At 34.8% G+C, this 18,917-nt stretch overlaps 1 protein-coding gene across 3 annotated transcripts in view; it reads right to left on the bottom strand.

Annotated features, from left to right (window-relative positions):
- Positions 1-342: 342 nt before the first annotated feature.
- The window catches only part of LOC129758225 (zinc finger MIZ domain-containing protein 2-like), a 242,085-nt gene continuing 223,510 nt past the window's right edge, over positions 343-18,917 (bottom strand). For 2 of the 3 annotated variants that reach the window (XM_055755689.1, XM_055755690.1), the window contains exons 2-10: positions 11,870-12,038; positions 11,605-11,800; positions 10,225-11,544; positions 9,937-10,149; positions 9,730-9,872; positions 9,257-9,664; positions 8,986-9,196; positions 8,375-8,917; positions 343-3,748 (exon numbers count right to left, since the gene is read on the bottom strand). In XM_055755689.1, coding sequence (XP_055611664.1) covers positions 3,611-3,748; positions 8,375-8,917; positions 8,986-9,196; positions 9,257-9,664; positions 9,730-9,872; positions 9,937-10,149; positions 10,225-11,544; positions 11,605-11,661 — 3,033 coding nt within the window. In that variant the 5' untranslated portion in view covers positions 11,662-11,800; positions 11,870-12,038 and the 3' untranslated portion in view covers positions 343-3,610. Of the gene's footprint in view, positions 3,749-8,374; positions 8,918-8,985; positions 9,197-9,256; positions 9,665-9,729; positions 9,873-9,936; positions 10,150-10,224; positions 11,801-11,869; positions 12,039-18,917 lie in introns of all 3 variants that reach the window. The other variant, XM_055755691.1, reaches the window with a different exon arrangement.

Genomic DNA, 18,917 nt, shown 5'->3' with positions numbered 1-18,917 from the left:
TTGAAACCAATCCGAAACGCGCCACGGCCACCGTCAAACTGACCAATTCAGAAGTGCCCACTGTTAGGTTAAACAGCGCCCGGTTCGTAAGACGGCCACCGAAATTTTCTGCTGACCAGGTTGAAGAGGCAAATTTGAAGGAAAAAAAAAGTTAAACAAACATTGAACCAGCTCAGCTGGTTCAGCAGACTTCCGACCAAATTCCGAAAATCACCGCAGAAGTGACGTTTTGACTTCGGTTGGCTCAGAAGCCCATCGGGGGACATTTCTCAAACGAATTCCTTAGCTTAAAAGTGAAAACAACAAGGGTTTTTTTTTTTTATTATTATTGATTTTTGAACCATTTTGCTCGTTTTATTTTATTTTCAAAATTGTTTTTTTTTCTTCTCCTCTCTGTCCATTGGGTTCTGATTTTGTTTTGCTGTTGTGTGTGTTTGGTTTTTTTGTTGTGTGTTTTCCAGCTTTCAATTCTTAAATATAGGTAATTTAAGAGTTTTTTTTCTTGTTTAAATTTATATCTTCAATAATCGTTTTGTTACCATAGGTTTTTTTTTGTTTGCTGCGGTATGCTTTAATGATGTTTTTTTTGTTTTTCTTTATTTTACATTCTGCATATTCATCCCATTGATAACTCTATGTACAAAATAATACAAGGGTTTTTGTTGCTTTGTGGTGAACTTAACCAACTAACTAACCTTCGATTCGTTTTATTAGATTTTTTGTTTGTTTTGAATTTTAAATCTGTCTTCAACATGAGGTTTCCGGAAGAGATTTTGAAAGAAAATGGAAGAATAGTACCGGATTTTTTTTATGGAATTGGAAGGCCAAACAACTGAAACCTTGAAATAGGGTTTGAACAGGTTTGACTGTTATTTTTAAAAATAATTTTCATTTTTAATTTGGTTTTTCAAATTTAAAACTGCGCTTGGAAACAGAAGATTTTTTAAGGATTTTCCCTCTTCTTATCCGGTATCCAAAAAAATCGTTAAAACCGTGTTTTAGTAAAATTCTTTGCTGAAATACTTTACTGATTTCTGAAGTTTCACTTCAATTTTTATTTTTATCTGTTTTTTTTGCCTTTCATCTTTTTTGTGTGTGACTCAAAAATTTCTGGTTAGGGGTGTTCTTTTTTCAATTATTTTATGTTAAAATATACTTTTTGTTTTGTATTCAGATTGTATTTCTTGACTTTTTCACACTTAAAGATATAAAAACTGTCACATTCACCCACATTCCTAGTTTTGTGTTTTTTTATTCAATATTTTTCCTAACTTCAATAAATGACAATGAATTCGGCAATCGGGAGAGGGTGATGAATACTTCTGTTTTGCTCTCTTTTCGGTGTGAAATAGTACAATGGATGTTTTGGTTGATTGACTGGTAAAAAATGCTTCGAGAGGTGAAACAAATCAGTTTTCGATTGAAAGAAACCATTTGCCAAAAACAAATAAACTGTTAGGGTAACAGATTAAAACAAAAAAATAAAACGTAAAACGCTTATTTTACTGATACGTCAAATCGCATCAGCATGGAACTTTTCGATATCATTGTTTGTTTTTTCTTCTACTAAATTTGCGAGACTGGTGAGAGGAACGAAAGATTGCAACATTAACTTATTAAATAATTAAATGACCGGTAGCGCGATGATTTTCCGAGAATATTTTTTTACCGTGCTTTTTCTTTTCTTGTCGTTAGCGTCAGTTTCGTTGATGTGCAAAATAAAAGGAACAAAGTAAGCGATGACATTTGCCTGGTAAATGTACGTTGGTTTTTTTTCTTGTATTTTGTGTGACTGTGTTAATTTTTGTTTAGAGTATCTCTATAAAATACTGGCCACAAGTGCGCTTTCGATTGGATTTTTTTTGTTCACCCAGCGCCATCTTGAATGATCTCATTTTGTTAGGATAATAATTGTTGGTTTTTAACTTCTGACTTATTGGATTAATATCGAAATCGAAAAATCAAAGGTCACTACGATGAAGCCGATTATTTGCTCTATCTGTGTTATGCGTGTAATCGATTCAATTGTTGTTGTTGTTATTCCACTAGAACTTGACGTCAATTTTCTTGCTTGTTTTTTTTTGTTGTTGTTTATGTCAAAATACAGATTGAATATTTTGCATACAATAATACTCTACAAACATTTAAGAGAGCGAAAATTATAACCATTTCAATTTCCACCTACTTTTAGCGGTTTTTTCTCTTTTTTGTTTCGCAATTGTTGTTTAACTTGTGTTGTTTACTTTTACATTTGTGTCTATGCGCTTGGGTGTGTATGTGGTTTTTTTTGTGTATGACTTAGTTTTAATATTGTTAGTTACGATTCAATATATTAAATTTTTATTTAATAGGGTTCTTAATTCTTTTGTACATTTTTGATTAAAATTTAATATCTTTAAGTTCAACATTTCACTTAAACAATTCTCTTAATTTTGCTTTACTTGATTTTATGTTTTTTCCCCTCATGAATCCACAATTTGCTTCTCTCGGTTAGATCATTTTTACCTCTCTATAAAACAGAGTCGATCAACTTGTTTCCCATCAGTTGGTGAAAAGAAGCACTTAACTAAAGAAATAACGAACGAACCCTTCTTATTATTACGGACCCCTTTTCCCTTCTTTTTCCGCTTCTCGATTTCTTTTCTTGTCACTTTGTACATAATAAATAATTTTCTTTTTACAAAAGATATTAAACTATTTCATGGAAAATAAATATTCAATATTAAAAAACTTATCTGGTAAACAATCGCACTTTTTGTTACCAATGTTTTCTGTTTGTTTCTTCTCGCTCTTTCTCACTTTTTATCTCTCTATCTCTCTCTCAAGTTGGATCCTACAAATTTACAAGTTCTACTCAGACAGCAAACAAAAAAAAATGAATCTTGAGGAGTCATCTGTTCCCTTTTTTCAAATATTTGGCTATCATCATCTAGGTCCATCTTTGTGTATTTTTTCCTCTCTCTCACGCTCTCTCAATGATTGTTACTAAACATTGTTCCACTATCCTCAATCACTTCTTGCTCTTTGATTTAAATAATTATTTAGTTTAGCGCCACGATCGAAATCACATTTCATCAAGTTTTAAATCTTACTTCCGCCCAACAATTCATGCTTTTGTAGAGGAGAGTTGGTCGGCTTGTTTGCAGTTTTTTTTTTCAAACGGGCACAAAAAGCGGTTGAAGTCCAAAAAAAACATTACTATACAAACAATTTAGACAGTTTCCATTCCCATGCGCGCCGCGAGTCAACTGCTTCAAGGATCATCCCCGAAAAAAAGTAGCTGATCAACATGAAAAACTAGAGAAAACCGAATCCGCAAACTCGTAACACAGACTGCAGTTTTTTATTTATTTCAAACTTGTTTTGTTTCTGATGCTTTGCGTGTGCAGGTTTAATTCCGAAGTTTTTTTCACCTTCATCATTCTTTCCTCAATGTTGTTCTGAATTTTTGTTTAATATTTGCAGCCCAGTTTTGCTTCCTCCTCGAGGCGACCCCATCACCTTCATTGGATCACATTTTCGCTTGGTTGTTGTTGTGGTTGTAGGGAACTTTCCTGTTCCTACCGGAGGAGGAGGAGGTGGCCACACTAGCAGCAGCACCAAATCGAGACTAGTCGAACAGGGCAGCGAGGATGTCGTCGCTGTTGGCATTGTTGCTGGAGCCACTAGAGGGCGGGGTGTTGAGATCCGGCGGGGGGTCCAGATACGACAGCAGCTCCATCGGGTCGACCACATTGTCCGGAAGAAGCTGGAGGAAAGGAAAAGAAGATAAATTAGTCATATGATTTTATCGATACATAGACACATTTTAAGCTCAGTGCCTTAAACTTAAAAATCTTATATGAACCAAAAGAAGGGACAAGTTCAAAAAAGTCTTAAAAAATCCATTTGTAGTTTGAAGTTTGTAGTTTTTAAGCCAATCCGTAATATTTCCGATGCAGCGACAATTTGTACATAATCTTTTGTCATTGTTGCCATTTTTGTGATTTTGTCATTTTTGTAATACATACATGAAATTTTTTAAATTTTTGTCATTTTTTGAACTTATGTAATATTTGTATTTTTGTAATTTTTGTAACTTTTGTAATTTTTGTAATTTTTGAAACTTTTGTAATTTTTGAAATTTTTGTAATTCTTGTAATTCTTGTACTTTTTGTAATTTTTGTAAATTTTGTAATTTTTGTAATTTTTGCAATTTTTGTAATTTTTGTAATTTTTGTAATTTTTGTAATTTTTGTTATTTTTGTAATTTTTGTAATTTTTGTAATTTTTGTAATTTTTGTAATTTTTGTAATTTTTGTAATTTTTGTAATTTTTGTAATTTTTGTAATTTTTGTAGTTTTTGTAATTTTTGTAATTTTTGTATTTTTTGTAATGTTTGTAATTTTTGTAATTTTTGTAATTTTTGTAATTTTTGTAGTTTTTGTAATTTTTGTAATTTTTGTAATTTTTGTAATTTTTGTAATTTTTGTAATTTTTGTAATTTTTGTAATTTTTGTAATTTTTGTAATTTTTGTAATTTTTGTAATTTTTGTAATTTTTGTAATTTTTGTAATTTTTGTAATTTTTGTAATTTTTGTAATTTTTGTAATTTTTGTAATTTTTGTAATTTTTGTAATTTTTGTAATTTTTGTAATTTTTGTAATTTTTGTAATTTTTGTAATTTTTGTAATTTTTGTAATTTTTGTAATTTTTGTAATTTTTGTAATTTTTGTAATTTTTGTAATTTTTGTAATTTTTGTAATTTTTGTAATTTTTGTAATTTTTGTAATTTTTGTAATTTTTGTAATTTTTGTAATTTTTGTAATTTTTGTAATTTTTGTTATTTTTGTAATTTTTGGAATTTTTGTAATTGTTGTAATATTTGTAATTTTTGTAATTTTTGTAATTTTTGTAATTTTTTAATTTTTGTAATTTTTGTAATTTTTGTAATTTTTGTAATTTTTGTAATTTTTGTAATTTTTGTAATTTTTGTAATTTTTGTAATTTTTGTAATTTTTGTAATTTTTGTAATTTTTGTAATTTTTGTAATTTTTGTAATTTTTGTAATTTTTGTAAATTTTGGCATTTTTGTATTTTTTGTAATTTTTGTAATTTTTGTAATTTTTGTAATTTTTGTAATTTTTGTAATTTTTGGAATTTTTGTAATTTTTGTAAATTTCAATTAATTGTAATTTTGTAAATTATGCAAATTTTGTAATTTTTGTAATTTTTTGTAATTTTTGTAAGTTTTGTAATTCTTGTAATTTTTGGCATTTTTGTAATTTTCGAAATTTTTGCAATTTTTGTAATTTTTGTCATTTTTGTAATTATTGTTATTTTTGTCATTTTTGTCATTTTTGTCATTTTTGTCATTTTTGTCATTTTTGTCATTTTTGTCATTTTTGTCATTTTTGTCATTTTTGTCATTTTTGTCATTTTTGTCATTTTTGTCATTTTTGTCATTTTTGTCATTTTTGTCATTTTTGTCATTTTTGTCATTTTTGTCATTTTTGTCATTTTTGTCATTTTTGTCATTTTTGTCATTTTTGTCATTTTTGTCATTTTTGTCATTTTTGTCATTTTTGTCATTTTTGTCATTTTTGTCATTTTTGTCATTTTTGTCATTTTTGTCATTTTTGTCATTTTTGTCATTTTTGTCATTTTTGTCATTTTTGTCATTTTTGTCATTTTTGTCATTTTTGTCATTTTTGTCATTTTTGTCATTTTTGTCATTTTTGTCATTTTTGTCATTTTTGTCATTTTTGTCATTTTTGTCATTTTTGTCATTTTTGTCATTTTTGTTATTTATGTCATATTGGTCATTTTTGTTTTTTTAACTAAATTTTGTACTCTTTTGTAATTTTTGTCATTTAAATCAATTTTGTAATGGTTGCCATTTTTGTCATTTTTTTCATTTTCGTCATTTTTGTCATTTTTATCATTTTTGTCATTTTTGTCATTTTTGTCATTTTTGTCATTTTTGTCATTTTTGTCATTTTTGTCATTTTTGTCATTTTTGTCATTTTTGTCATTTTTGTCATTTTTGTCATTTTTGTCATTTTTGTCATTTTTGTCATTTTTGTCATTTTTGTCATTTTTGTCATTTTTGTCATTTTTGTCATTTTTGTCATTTTTGTCATTTTTGTCATTTTTGTCATTTTTGTCATTTTTGTCATTTTTGTCATTTTTGTCATTTTTGTCATTTTTGTCATTTTTGTCATTTTTGTCATTTTTGTCATTTTTGTCATTTTTGTCATTTTTGTCATTTTTGTCATTTTTGTCATTTTTGTTATTTTTGTCATTTTTGTCATTTTTGTCATTTTTGTCATTTTTGTCATTTTAGTATTTTTTTTTTAAATCTTTGTCATTTTTATATTTTTTTTTTTAAATTTTTTGTCAGTTTTTTCATTTTTGTGAATGTTTTTCATTTTTTGTCATTTTCGTGATTTTTGTGATTTCTGAAATTTTCGTGATTTTTGTCGTTTTTGCTATTTTTGTCGTTTTTGTCATCATTGGCAATTATGCCGTACTAAAAAAAAGTCTTCTCACTTGACGTCGTGCTAGCCTCTGTTCATCGTTGGAAGAAAAAGTTCGACAAAAGAATAAGGTTAATCGGTATTGGATGTCTTTTAGCACTAGATACACCTCCAATGTTCATTTTTAAATAGGTATTAGTGCCTAACTTTTCCACTTAATGAGCCACAAGGTAGGTTTAAAATTCATTTTATTGTTCACGTGTACGGCACTAGGATTGTTCGATCTCCTGGAAAAGATCGATTCCCAAGATCGATTCAGCCGAATGGTTCCAGGATCGATCCACCTAAAAAATCGAAGCAAAATGATCGATCTCTGCAAGATCGATCTTTTAAATTGTTGTTAAAAAGGGGTAGGGCTGCTAGTTGCTGAAGTAAATAATGTAAAATGACGAGAATCAAACATTTGAATATCAAATGTATGAGAATAAAACATATGTTTTTAAATTCAACATCGGAATGTTTAACTTTTCATGACTTTGGATGAGTGTAGTATATGACATATCAAAAACACATGTCAATTCAGTGTTGGGTAACGTGTTCAGCTTTCATCTGGAAGGCTCATGTTCAATTCTTTAAGTATCCAAATTCTTAATGCATGATTTTTTTAAGAGTAGAGGAAATATGGAAATATTAGTTTGAGGAATATTTTAATTCAAATATTAACATAAAATTAAACACTTTATTTTTCTAGAAATATTTTTTCTCATTTAAATGCTGATCAGCCTTCTACCGAGTTTTGACTATAAGACAAGGTTTACGAACAAAAAAATCTGTGTTTCTGACAAATAAAAATCTGTAATTTTGTGTTTTGACCTCAGAATTCTGTGGCAGTTTCCTGTAATGATGTTGTCATGAATTTTATAGAAAAGTCAAGTCGAATATTCACCAATTGAATCGTTTTTTAACATTCAAAATCTCCAAAGTATGTACAAAACACACAAATTCTGTACGTTCTGTGAAAATTTTCATTATTCTGTCACCTGAGACACAGATTCTGTGAAGAAAATTTGCTAAAAACTCAGTAATATTACAAATAATTTTGTGATTTTACCTAACCTTGATGAGATTCGAAGGTTTCGATAAGAAGTTTAACCTTGAGCTTTGGATTACTTGAGCATTTATAAGAGTTCTGGTTTTCGTCAAGGATATAGAAATATAAAACGCTACCTTTTATGTCGGTCTCAACTTTATTGGCATGAAAGCACCAATAATGAAAAGCAGTCTTTAGGAGGGTGCAGGAATTACTATTTTGCACGAAACTGAATCTCGAAATCTCCGCAGTATATAAAAAAAAACTTCAAAAGATCGAAAGATCGGATCGAAAATAAACCGATTTAATCGATTTTTCCAAGGCTAAAGAATCGATCCAAAAAATCGGAAATTTGAGTTCAAAAGATCGATCTCTCAAAGATCGATCCAAGATCGACCAATCCTATACGGCACACACTCAATATCGATTTTCATAATCCTCATGCCGAGTCTTTCTTCTTGTTCTAGTGCTATTACACTCCCAATATCAATTTTACTAATCCTTGTGTTGAACCCTCTCACGAGGTAAGTTTGAAGAGAAGTTCGAAAGTGAACTTTTTTCTTATTTATTCTTATCGTTTTGACCAACTTTTTCTTCCATGAGAAAAGGGATGAAAACTAACTAGGCATTTTCACTAATTAACTTGTGCTAGATATTGTAATGTCCCTATGGGATGAATAAACCCAAGAGGCTTAAAATCCCAAATAAAACAACAAAACAAACAAAAAAATAATGTCCCTAAAATGTCGTCTAGACTGACTATTAAGCTTCCAAATCACGGAAATCAATATTGTTAATACTGGGGTCAGTGAAAAAAAAAACTTACATTCAAATCATTGCCACCCTCGCCCTCGATGACGGCAGCGGGATCGAAGTTCAAATCCGCCGGCAGATCGACATCCGTTAGACCGACAATTCCGGCGTTGCTTTGCTGCTGCTGCTGCTGGTGCTGCATCATCGAGTTCATCGTGTTCATCAGATTCTGCTGCAAACTACTGGCCATATGCGGTTGCGGCGAATTCATCATGTTCTGCGGGGAGTTCATCAAACTCTGCGGCGAGTTCATAATGTTCGCCGCCATGGCCTGCTGCTGCTGTGCCGTCGTTTGATGCTGTGGCGAATGCATCATTCCACTGACGTTGTTGTTTTGGTTGTTGTTGCTGTTGTTTATGCTATTGCTACCGCCAACAGGGTTGCCAGGATTGTTGGAACTACTGCTGACGTTGTTGTTGTTGTTTGAATTACTACTGGGACCGTTGCTGGAACTATTGGTTTCACCTGCCGGTGGTACACTTGGTGGGCCACCGGGCGTCATTGGGTGACCATTGCCTCCGCCGGGGGTGTGCGGCGTGTGAGGAGTGTGGGGCATCTGAAAGATTGAGGAAGTTTTTTTTATAAAAGGGATGTTTTTATGGGAAAATTGGGTTTGTAAATAACCTGGTCATTGAGGGATTTCTCCATTGCGTTGAGGGGATCGAGCGAGTTGACTGAATCGCTCAGATGTGCGAGGGGATTGTTGGTAAAGTCTCCCGGGGTTCCCGGACCGTTGACGTTGTTGTTGTTGTTGGCCGAGCTGCCAGGAGTATTGGTGTTCGGTTCCTGCTTGATCTGGTTGCCGAAAGAATCGAACTGTGGCCGCTGGTTGAAACTGTTGAAAAAACATATTTTAATTTAAACTTTCTGTAGTTTTTAGGTCAGCAGAACTTACCTTGATCCCATCATACTACCACTGGCGATCGAGCTCATGTCCGGGCTCATGTAGGGACTCATGGCGTTCATGTTGTCCCAGGTAGGTAGCGAGGTTGATCCCGGGGACATGACTTTGGAGAATTGCTTGCTATCGGTCGCGTCCGGATCGGGTTTGATGTTGGGTAGACCGGGGGTGGAACTTCCCCTCGGATTGCTGCCTGGATCCCCGCCTCCCGGAGTGCTGGAACCCGATGGGACAGTGTTGCCAACGCCGGTGACTGCAGCACCGGGTGGCTTCACCGCCCTCCAGTTCGCCTGGTTGTCTATGACTACCTCCTCGCAGTCCATGGCATTGGAAGAGTTGAGGGTATTGAGGATCGCCCACATGTACTGGTCTATTTCTAGTCCCTCGGTAAGGGCTGGTTTACTGTGGGTAAAATCAAGGGAATGAGTTTCCTCAAGGGTTAAGTATCATGGATAATTTGAACTTACTTGCACACAGGACACCGCCAGTTTCCGCGTTCACAGTTGAGAACCAAGTACGCCTCCAGATCAAAGCACTGAATGTGCTTACAATCATGACCACGTGCCGGTAGCGTTATTCGCTTCGAAGTGATGGTACACTTGAGAGATACCTGGAAGCGAAATTTTTCGTATAAGTATTTATCAGTCAGAAGCGTGAGAGAAAAACGAAATTACTTTTGAGGTGTTTGCACTGTCCGAGGAGTCCTTGTCGCCTCCCCCTCCCCCGGGACCATTGCCGCCGAGGGGTTGCGCGTTCGGGTTGGCGGTGAAGTTGCGTTTGATCTTGGTAACGGCCTGTTCCGCCGGAAGAAGATTCCGCTTCAGGAGAGTATGCAGGACGTGGTTGACTGACGGCCTGTGGACCAGCTGGAGGACAAACAAATGCGACTGCAAATGGGATAAAAACGAAGAATTGGTCAATGATCTTTGAGATCCAGGGTAACTAAGGGGGCTAGAACTTACACAACAGCACGTGCTAACGGTAATTTGAATTGTATTTCGACCGGGTTGGCAGACCTGCTTCAAATACAGCGGCCGGTGGGTATTTTTGGTGTCCCCTCGGTCGATTTCCAGCGGAGTGGAGTTGGCTGAAACCTGAACGCTAGCCGGCCAGTTTGTGTTCATTTGCCGATCTTCGTGGTGGAAACATTTGAGCTGCAGTTCGAGGTCGGGCCTGCACATCAGGGTGTTGTACACCGTCGACTTCAGCTGGAACACGTGATTGCTTACGGCGAGGTTATGTTCGAGTCGGAACGGTGGCAACAGGATGCCATCTCGCACCGGAAACGTGAGCCGGAGTTCTTCATCTTCTGGAGGAGGAGAAAAGGTTTGTTTATAAACTATTGTTTCGTTCAAAAAGGTAAAGATCAACTTACTGTGTGGTACATTTGGTTTCAGATCCGGATTGGGACTGATGTACGGAGTCATGGAAGAGGCGGGTGTGAGGGGTGGCGTAGGATTTCCAGGAACCGGACTGTGCTGGTAGTTCATACGAGCGTCGGCCTGTTGGTAACCTTGCATGTTCTGGTAGCCCTGATTGTAATACTGTTGCTGCTGCTGACTGTGGCCACTCATTCCTCCGGTTGCGTATGGCGGAGTATTTTGCCGCTGCTGCATCATCGGAGGACCACTCCGGTAGTTCATGGGCATAGGACCATGCCTTCCGTAGCTGGCACTGGCCGACATTGGAAGAGGAACTCCCGATCCGGATTGATGAGGAGGAAACTGCGAGGCGGCTCCTGGCATCCCTTGCTGACCCATTCCGTACATTGACCTTTTCTGGGCCATCTGCATCTGAGGATTCGGATAGGGTGCCATCCGCCTCGGGTGTGGAGGGTATCCGTTGGCCATCCCCTGCATCTTAGACATCGGTGACATTTGGTTCATTTGGTTAAGCGGATTCATGCTGTTCATTTGGTTCATGCCGTTCATCCCGGCTCCCGGCCCCATTTGACCTCCACCCATTCCCATGCCCATGTTCATCATCTGAGCCATGGGATTGATCTGCTGATGATGCCGACCATAGTTTCCCATGCCGTTCATTCCGCCCATCTGGTTCATGCCAGCCATTCCTCCGCCCATGCCCATCGCTCCATTTGCTCCTCCCGCTCCACCGCCCATCTGACTCATCGGATTCATACCCGGATTCATTTGGTTCATTCCACCGGCCGTTCCACCAACTCCGCCCCCTCCACCTCCTGCTCCGCCCATCTGGTTCATACCGCCCATTTGGTTCATTCCGCCCATTTGATTCCATGACGATTGCATCGCCATGTTGTTCATCTGTTGGTCGAAAAAGTGTTTCATAAATCGTGAAAAACAATAAAAGGACAAAAATTTTACCTGTGGATTATAGCCGACATCCATTCCTCCCTGCTGACCGCCAGCTGCTGCGACCATAATAGTTCTACGCCGGCGTTAATTTTGATTCCGTTTTCGTGTTAGATTCTTCGTTGAAACCGTTTTCCGACTGTCAAAAAATTGTCCTAGTCCGTTCAGTTGATTTAGCTACTGCAATTCGATGACTTATTCTAGCAACCTGAAAGGCGCGAAATGCATTTATCAGTAGTAATGTCCTAATGAGGCAAACCCAAACAAATCATCTTACCGTCTAGTATCGTTGAGGTTAATCCCTACCGGATTCTACCACCCAGCGCCCACCTGAATGGAAGCATCCTTAGCTTTGTGTGCTGATTTTCATTTAAAAAAATGCGTGATCGGTGAGGATTTTTAGGACTGGCCCACCCTAAGTTGCTCAGCTATCTGTTTATGCATGTCTGAAAATAAAAATAGAAAAAGAGAAAATAGTCATTAGTACTAAGCCGACAATTGTTTGCTTCCTTAGAAACATTAACAAGTAGGCTATTTTTGAGCACAACCAACTGTAGAACTTGTTGCTGAGGACGACGACCACGTCGTAAATAGACGCCTAAAGATAGACTCTAGTAATGTGCGGTACCTTTGATTGCGTCATACCATTCGACTCTTCGTCTGAACTAAATTGAACCAACCTACTATCTCCATTCCAGATACATATCATCCAAGCAGGCGGCTACGACCACGATGGGAGAGACAAGCATCGTTTTTCTCTGAAGAATGGATGGACAACGCGTGGGAGTCGCCTACTACGACTGATTGTTAGTTATATGTTTCGGTAGGTATCTGACGTCACCGATAAGCAGGTTGCAAACTGCAGGAAATCGTAACAACGAGACATACGCTGTGAGATGTTGGCTGGCTGATGGTGGGTTGAAAGAGTGAACTGTATCCCCAAAACAACAAAATGCGAGTGGGTGGTGACTTTTCCCACAGTCATCAAGTCAAAAGTGGAAACCCCAACAAACCGGAGCCGAGGGATCCTTTGCGAGTAAATCTGCCTCCCACGCAAGGATTCGCCAAGTTTACGGGAAATCATAAGCGTGTTTAACCTTTGAACTGAACCCGGCTGACATTCCTCAAGGGGTTTGAAAATTCGTTATTATCGGATTCCGAACTAAGGTGAGTACTACTCGAAGCTAATTTGTTACTTCACATAAACGATAGATTTGCAATCTGTTTGGCTTTAAAGTGGATTACAATGTAATCAAACCACTTCGGTGAAACCGCTTTTTTTAGTTGGTGCTTGATAACTTCTAAAGGCAAACCGCCTCTAGCGACAGAAGTGTGCATTATCATAAAATAACAACAACAACAGTGCAACACAAATTGATAGATACAGGAAACGTCAGGCCAGTAGCTTGGTAAAACATATACAACGCAAAAAGTGTGGGTTATTGATATAAATAATTAAATCGGCGTGTCCAGCCACAAAACCCAAACCAAACCCGATATAGCCAGCAACAATGTCAGTTAAGTAAGGAAAAAAATCATTTTTTAGCCTATCCACCTATAGATAAATTTTGTTAATATATACAAAAAAAAATAAGAAAAAATTTAAAACAATGCTGAGACAACTTGAAGCGATTCTTACACAAACGATAGCAATATTGACAATTTTGACAATTTTGAAAATTTTGAAAATTTTGACAATTTTAACAATTTTAACAATTTCGACAATTTTGACAATTTGACAATTTTGACAATTTTGACAATTTTGACAATTTTGACAATTTTGACAATTTTGACAATTTTGACAATTTTGACAACTTGGACAATTTTGACAATTTTGACAATTTTGACAATTTTGACAATTTTGACAATTTTGACAATTTTGACAATTTTGACAATTTTGACAATTTTGACAATTTTGACAATTTTGACAATTTTGAAAATTTTGAAAATTTTGACAATTTTGACAATTTTGACAATTTTGACAATTTTGACAATTTTGACAATTTTGACAATTTTGACAATTTTGACAATTTTGACAATTTTGACAATTTTGACAATTTTGACAATTTTGACAATTTTGACAATTTTGACAATTTTGACAATTTTGACAATTTTTCACAATTTTGACAATTTTGACAATTTTGACAATTTTGACAATTTTGACAATTTTGACAATTTTGACAATTTTGACAATTTTGACAATTTTGACAATTTTGACAATTTTGACAATTTTGACAATTTTGACAATTTTGACAATTTTGACAATTTTGACAATTTTGACAATTTTGACAATTTTGACAATTTTGACAACTTGGACAATTTTGACAATTTTGACAATTTTGACAATTTTGACAATTTTGACAATTTTGACAATTTTGACAATTTTGACAATTTTGACAATTTTGACAATTTTGACAATTTTGACAATTTTGACAATTTTGACAATTTTGACAATTTTGACAATTTTGACAATTTTGACAATTTTAACAATTTTGACAATTTTGACAATTTTGACAATTTTGACAATTTTGACAATTTTGACAATTTTGACAATTTTGACAATTTTGACAATTTTGACAATTTTGACAATTTTGACAATTTTGACAATTTTGACAATTTTGACAATTTTGACAATTTTGACAATTTTGACAATTTTGACAATTTTGACAATTTTGACAATTTTGACAATTTTGACAATTTTGACAATTTTGACAATTTTGACAATTTTGACAATTTTGACAATTTTGACAATTTTGACAATTTTGACAATTTTGACAATTTTGACAATTTTGAAAATTTTGACAATTTTGACAATTTAGACAATTTAGACAATTTTGACAATTTTGACAATTTTGACAATTTTGACAAAATGACAATTTTGACAATTTTGACAATTTTGACAATTTTGACAATTTTAACAATTTTAGCAATTTTGACAATTTTGACAACTTAGACAACTTTGACCATTTTGACAATTTTGACAATTTTGACAATTTTGACAATTTTGACAATTTTGACAATTTTGACAATTTTGACAATTTTGACAATTTTGACAATTTTGACAATTTTGACAATTTTGACAATTTTGACAATTTTGACAATTTTGACAATTTTGACAATTTTGACAATTTTGACAATTTTGACAATTTTGACAATTTTGACAATTTTGACAATTTTGACAATTTTGACAATTTTGACAATTTTGACAATTTTGACAATTTTGACAATTTTGACAATTTCGACAATTTTGACAATTTTGACAATTTTGACAATTTTGACAATTTTGACAATTTTGACAATTTTGACAATTTTGACAATTTTGACAATTTTGACAATTTTGACAATTTTGACAATTTTGACAATTTTGACAATTTTGACAATTTTGACAATTTTGACAATTTTGACAATTTTGACAATATTGACAGTTTTGGTTATTTTGCAAAATTTCAAATCTTCACATTTTTAGTTAATCGAATTATTTGGTCAATTTTTCCAAATTGAAATAAATTTTACTTTTGTCTGAAAGAAACGTAATCGCAAATGGATTCTTCCTGACTATGTGGTGGGAAATGAAATTGTTGGCAAAAAATTAAAAACCCAAAAAAACAGTTCGATGCCTGTTCATGAAATTAATTCAGATTAAAAGTGATCAGTGCAATTTTTTTTTCTTTGCTTCGGACGTTTGCATATGTGTGAATGGGAATATTTTTTTTTTCGATTCTGTTTGAATTACTTTTTTTTCTCGCGTTTGGTTGCTTCTGGTCTTCGAGTGTGAGGTGACCGTTTCCACTTTTTTTTTCGTTGTCGTTTGTGAATATATGCACATATCGGCGGTTGAGCTGAAGTGCATTTAAGCTCATCTACATGCATATGCACCGCTGATTAACCCTCTCGATGCTCGATTTTTGTTCCTTTTTTTTGGGAGGTCGACGAACTTTTTCATCAACAACTTTGAAAATAAACCTCAAATATGGTATTTGAAAGAAAAAAAAAAGTAGGATGAAGTTATTAAAACTGATCATTAAGAAAAAAGGGAGAAAGGAGGTGAAATAATTGCGATTTTTATGGTCATTTCAAATTTTTTTTTTTTTTTTTTCGAATAAAGAGTGAAAATTGCGACAGAATGGGACAGGCTCAGTGACTTAATAATTATTATCGAATTTGATTACGTTTCGGTTGTTTGTTGTTGCATGCATTAAGCATTTTTTTGTCTGTTTTCGAACTTAAGCACCACCCACCAATTATGTGGCATTATTCGTTCTGGTGTTGCAGTGTTTTTCCCCTGCTTATCTGCTTCCCCGGACTCGAAACTCACTTTTGACTCTCGATTGGAGACCGAATGGATTTTCTTTTTTTTTATTGGTATTTATAAAATATACGAAAGTGGTTTGATGGGAACAAAAGTGATTTTCAGTCAGAACCTTCCCTTTTTTTGAATTTATGGGGTGGGGTAATCATTTCGTTCGATTTCACCTTGTTACTGTTTTGAGCGTTGATATCCAAAAAAAACGTGTTTATTTGAGTTGCGTTGTGAAACTTCAATTTATTGATAACCCAATTTGGATCGGTGAAAAATGTCGAGCAAACATGCTCCTATGTTGTTGCATTATTGACAGTAAATATTAATAAAAACAGCCAAAAATGGCTGATTAAGCCTTTGAAGAGCTTCGACTTTTTGTATTTGTAGGGTCTTTAAATGTTCTCTCGTGTTTTGAAAAGAGAAAACCTTAATAAGCGCAACATGTTCATCCCTCAGTTTTAAGAAAAACAACAATTCATTTGAGGAAACATAACCTGGATTATAAAAAAACTTTAAATTATAGTGTTTGTATGTTGTTCAATCGATATGTCATTTTGACTCCTTAATTTGAGAGAAATTTCAGGATAATACTTCTATAAATGGATTTTTAAAAGGATTTTTTACTGTCGGAATTATTCTAAAAAAAAACACTGAAAAACACCTCCCACCTCAAAACTACTCGATCGATCGCTCGAAAGTCCCCATCGTAATCGTACCATTTGTTTTGGCCCAACACAGCAATTAGCACCTCAGAAGCTGCAGTGTTGCCATGCTCGAGAATTAGTATTGGAATTTTTTTTACGGAGCAGAATTTCCATTCACTTCTTTTCTACTGCAAAAAAATAACCAAAAAAATGTCGGTCATTTTCTCGGTCGATGCGCTCAATGCGATGCGTTGACATTGTCGCGACCAAAAAAGCAGAAACCCAACCGACAGACAAAATGTATCGTCGTGTGTCTGTATACCGAATGTGTATTTTGATTAATTTGAAAATTTATTATGTGCCGGGACCACCTCACTCGCTGACGACTGCCGCTGCCGTTTGGTTTTCTCGGTTTGTTGGTTTTTTTTTATTCGGGATGATGGCTGAGTGAGGTGATAAAAAAATGGTTACGAGGAAAAGGGCGAATAAATTTTGCAGGATTTTTTTCCCCCGCGCCATAAAATTGGTAGGGAAGGACTTTGTGGTTTGACGCGATTGGGCAAGACGCAGGGAAACATTTTACCAATGATCGCATTCCGACGTCCATATGTCCTGTCGTATGTTGGTCATATTTCGACCACCCCCACGCAGTGCAATCAGTGGCCAGTGGCCGTTTTCGGGAATCACTTCTGAACTGACTGTGAAAGTGTGGGCCTTGGAGAGTGGGGATCAGAACTGCCGAACTGTAATAATGTAATGTTATTGATTGCTGCTGCCACTTGGTAGTGAGTGGGTGAGGTGGGCTACTTTTATGTTGTTGTTTTTTTTTCAGCTGCTGCCCCAAAAACAAATTGTTCCCCTGGCCAGCACCAGAGCCAGAAATCGTCAGATAGCTCAACACAAAAGCTGGTGATGCTGGGACGGTGGTGAAACACGGAGAGGCCTTCAATTAAATTGTTTATTAATCTGAAATGACCAATTATTCGCTCTGACACTGTGGGAGCTTGTCGAAAATCCCGGCCGGAAGATGGGAACCTATGCCAGGAGGTGGACAAACCAACATGCTGCTGCTACTGCTGCCGTTAAATTATTTATGAGCCCCGTGCAGCTTCCGCTTGTGTTGTGTTGTGTTGATTAAATTTTTTTTGGGCACGATTTCGAAATTGGACCACTTTGACCATGTTCATTTGTGAGAAGTCAAAAGGCATTGGATGTAGTAGTCAAACATTTGACTACAATCGAACTTAACGAAATATCCTTTTTACATATGTACTAAGCTATTTCAAATATCAAAGAGGAGGCCATGATTCGTTGACAACGGAGGACGCGTTTTATTTTCACTCTGTCGGGGATTTTTTTTTTAAATATTTTAGTAGTTAAACTGATTACAAACTGGAAAAAAAATCGTACTTCCAGAAGTGTAAATCGTTAAAAGCTATCGTCAGGAAAGTAACGGTCTCCCTCGACGAAGTGAAGACTTTGAACACCGTTTTCCTCAGGCGCTGTGTAGAGCGGGAATCCGCCGAGAGCTGACAGAAAAGTTTAATCGATCAACGACCATCTGGGCCCAAAAATTATTTGGTGAGTTCGTTCCATAATAATTAATATACGTTTTTAAAAGAATGAATGTTTTGTGGAAATTTCTCACGGAAATCTGCAAATTTTCAAAACATTTCAGTATCTCAGATTTTCAAGAATAGTTACCTGAAAAAAGGTTGTACATTCCAACATTATCTGGCACAGTAATTTTTTTTCTTCCAAAACGTAGTCCCTTCAATTAACTAATTTCCAATTTTTTGTGTTTTTAAGGTCTGTTTTCTATTTCTGGTGGCTTTTCGTTCATTTGGCCGGCCTTCGACCAGACCGAACTGAGCGCCATTTGAAATTTTAAAAACAACAGAAACTATATCTCTAGTTATTCATATCCTAGATTGCAAAACCGAATACGAATGACTATAATGAATTCCTTGAATTATAAATTATTGATTCTAGTTCATAAACACTAAAGATTTAGTTTTTAGATGAAAATATTTGCACATAAAGTTCAAGTGTCTCGAAAAAATGCTGATGGCGTTCAGTTCGGCCTGGTTGAATCCCGTCCATTTTATGTTTATCACTTTTGTGTGACCCACGTGTGCATAAGTGAAAACTTTTCGGAGTGCTGCGATTGGAAAAAAAAACTGCGATTGTAGGGCAAACGCACTTAATGCATTTATTAGTAAGATTGAAGTAGGGAAGTGAGCTTTCAAAGAAATTTTTGGTTCCGTTATTAGTAAGTTTGTCTTAAAAATTCTTTGATATTTTTACTATGACATGGAAAGGGTAAAGTTCCAAAGATTGCATGGATGTTACAATAACGTTCTTTCTTTTTAATTTTTCTT

Source organism: Uranotaenia lowii, chromosome 3 (assembly GCF_029784155.1).
Source record: "Uranotaenia lowii strain MFRU-FL chromosome 3, ASM2978415v1, whole genome shotgun sequence".
Lineage (NCBI taxonomy): Eukaryota > Metazoa > Arthropoda > Insecta > Diptera > Culicidae > Uranotaenia > Uranotaenia lowii.
This window is presented reverse-complemented; position numbering and strand designations above follow the sequence as displayed.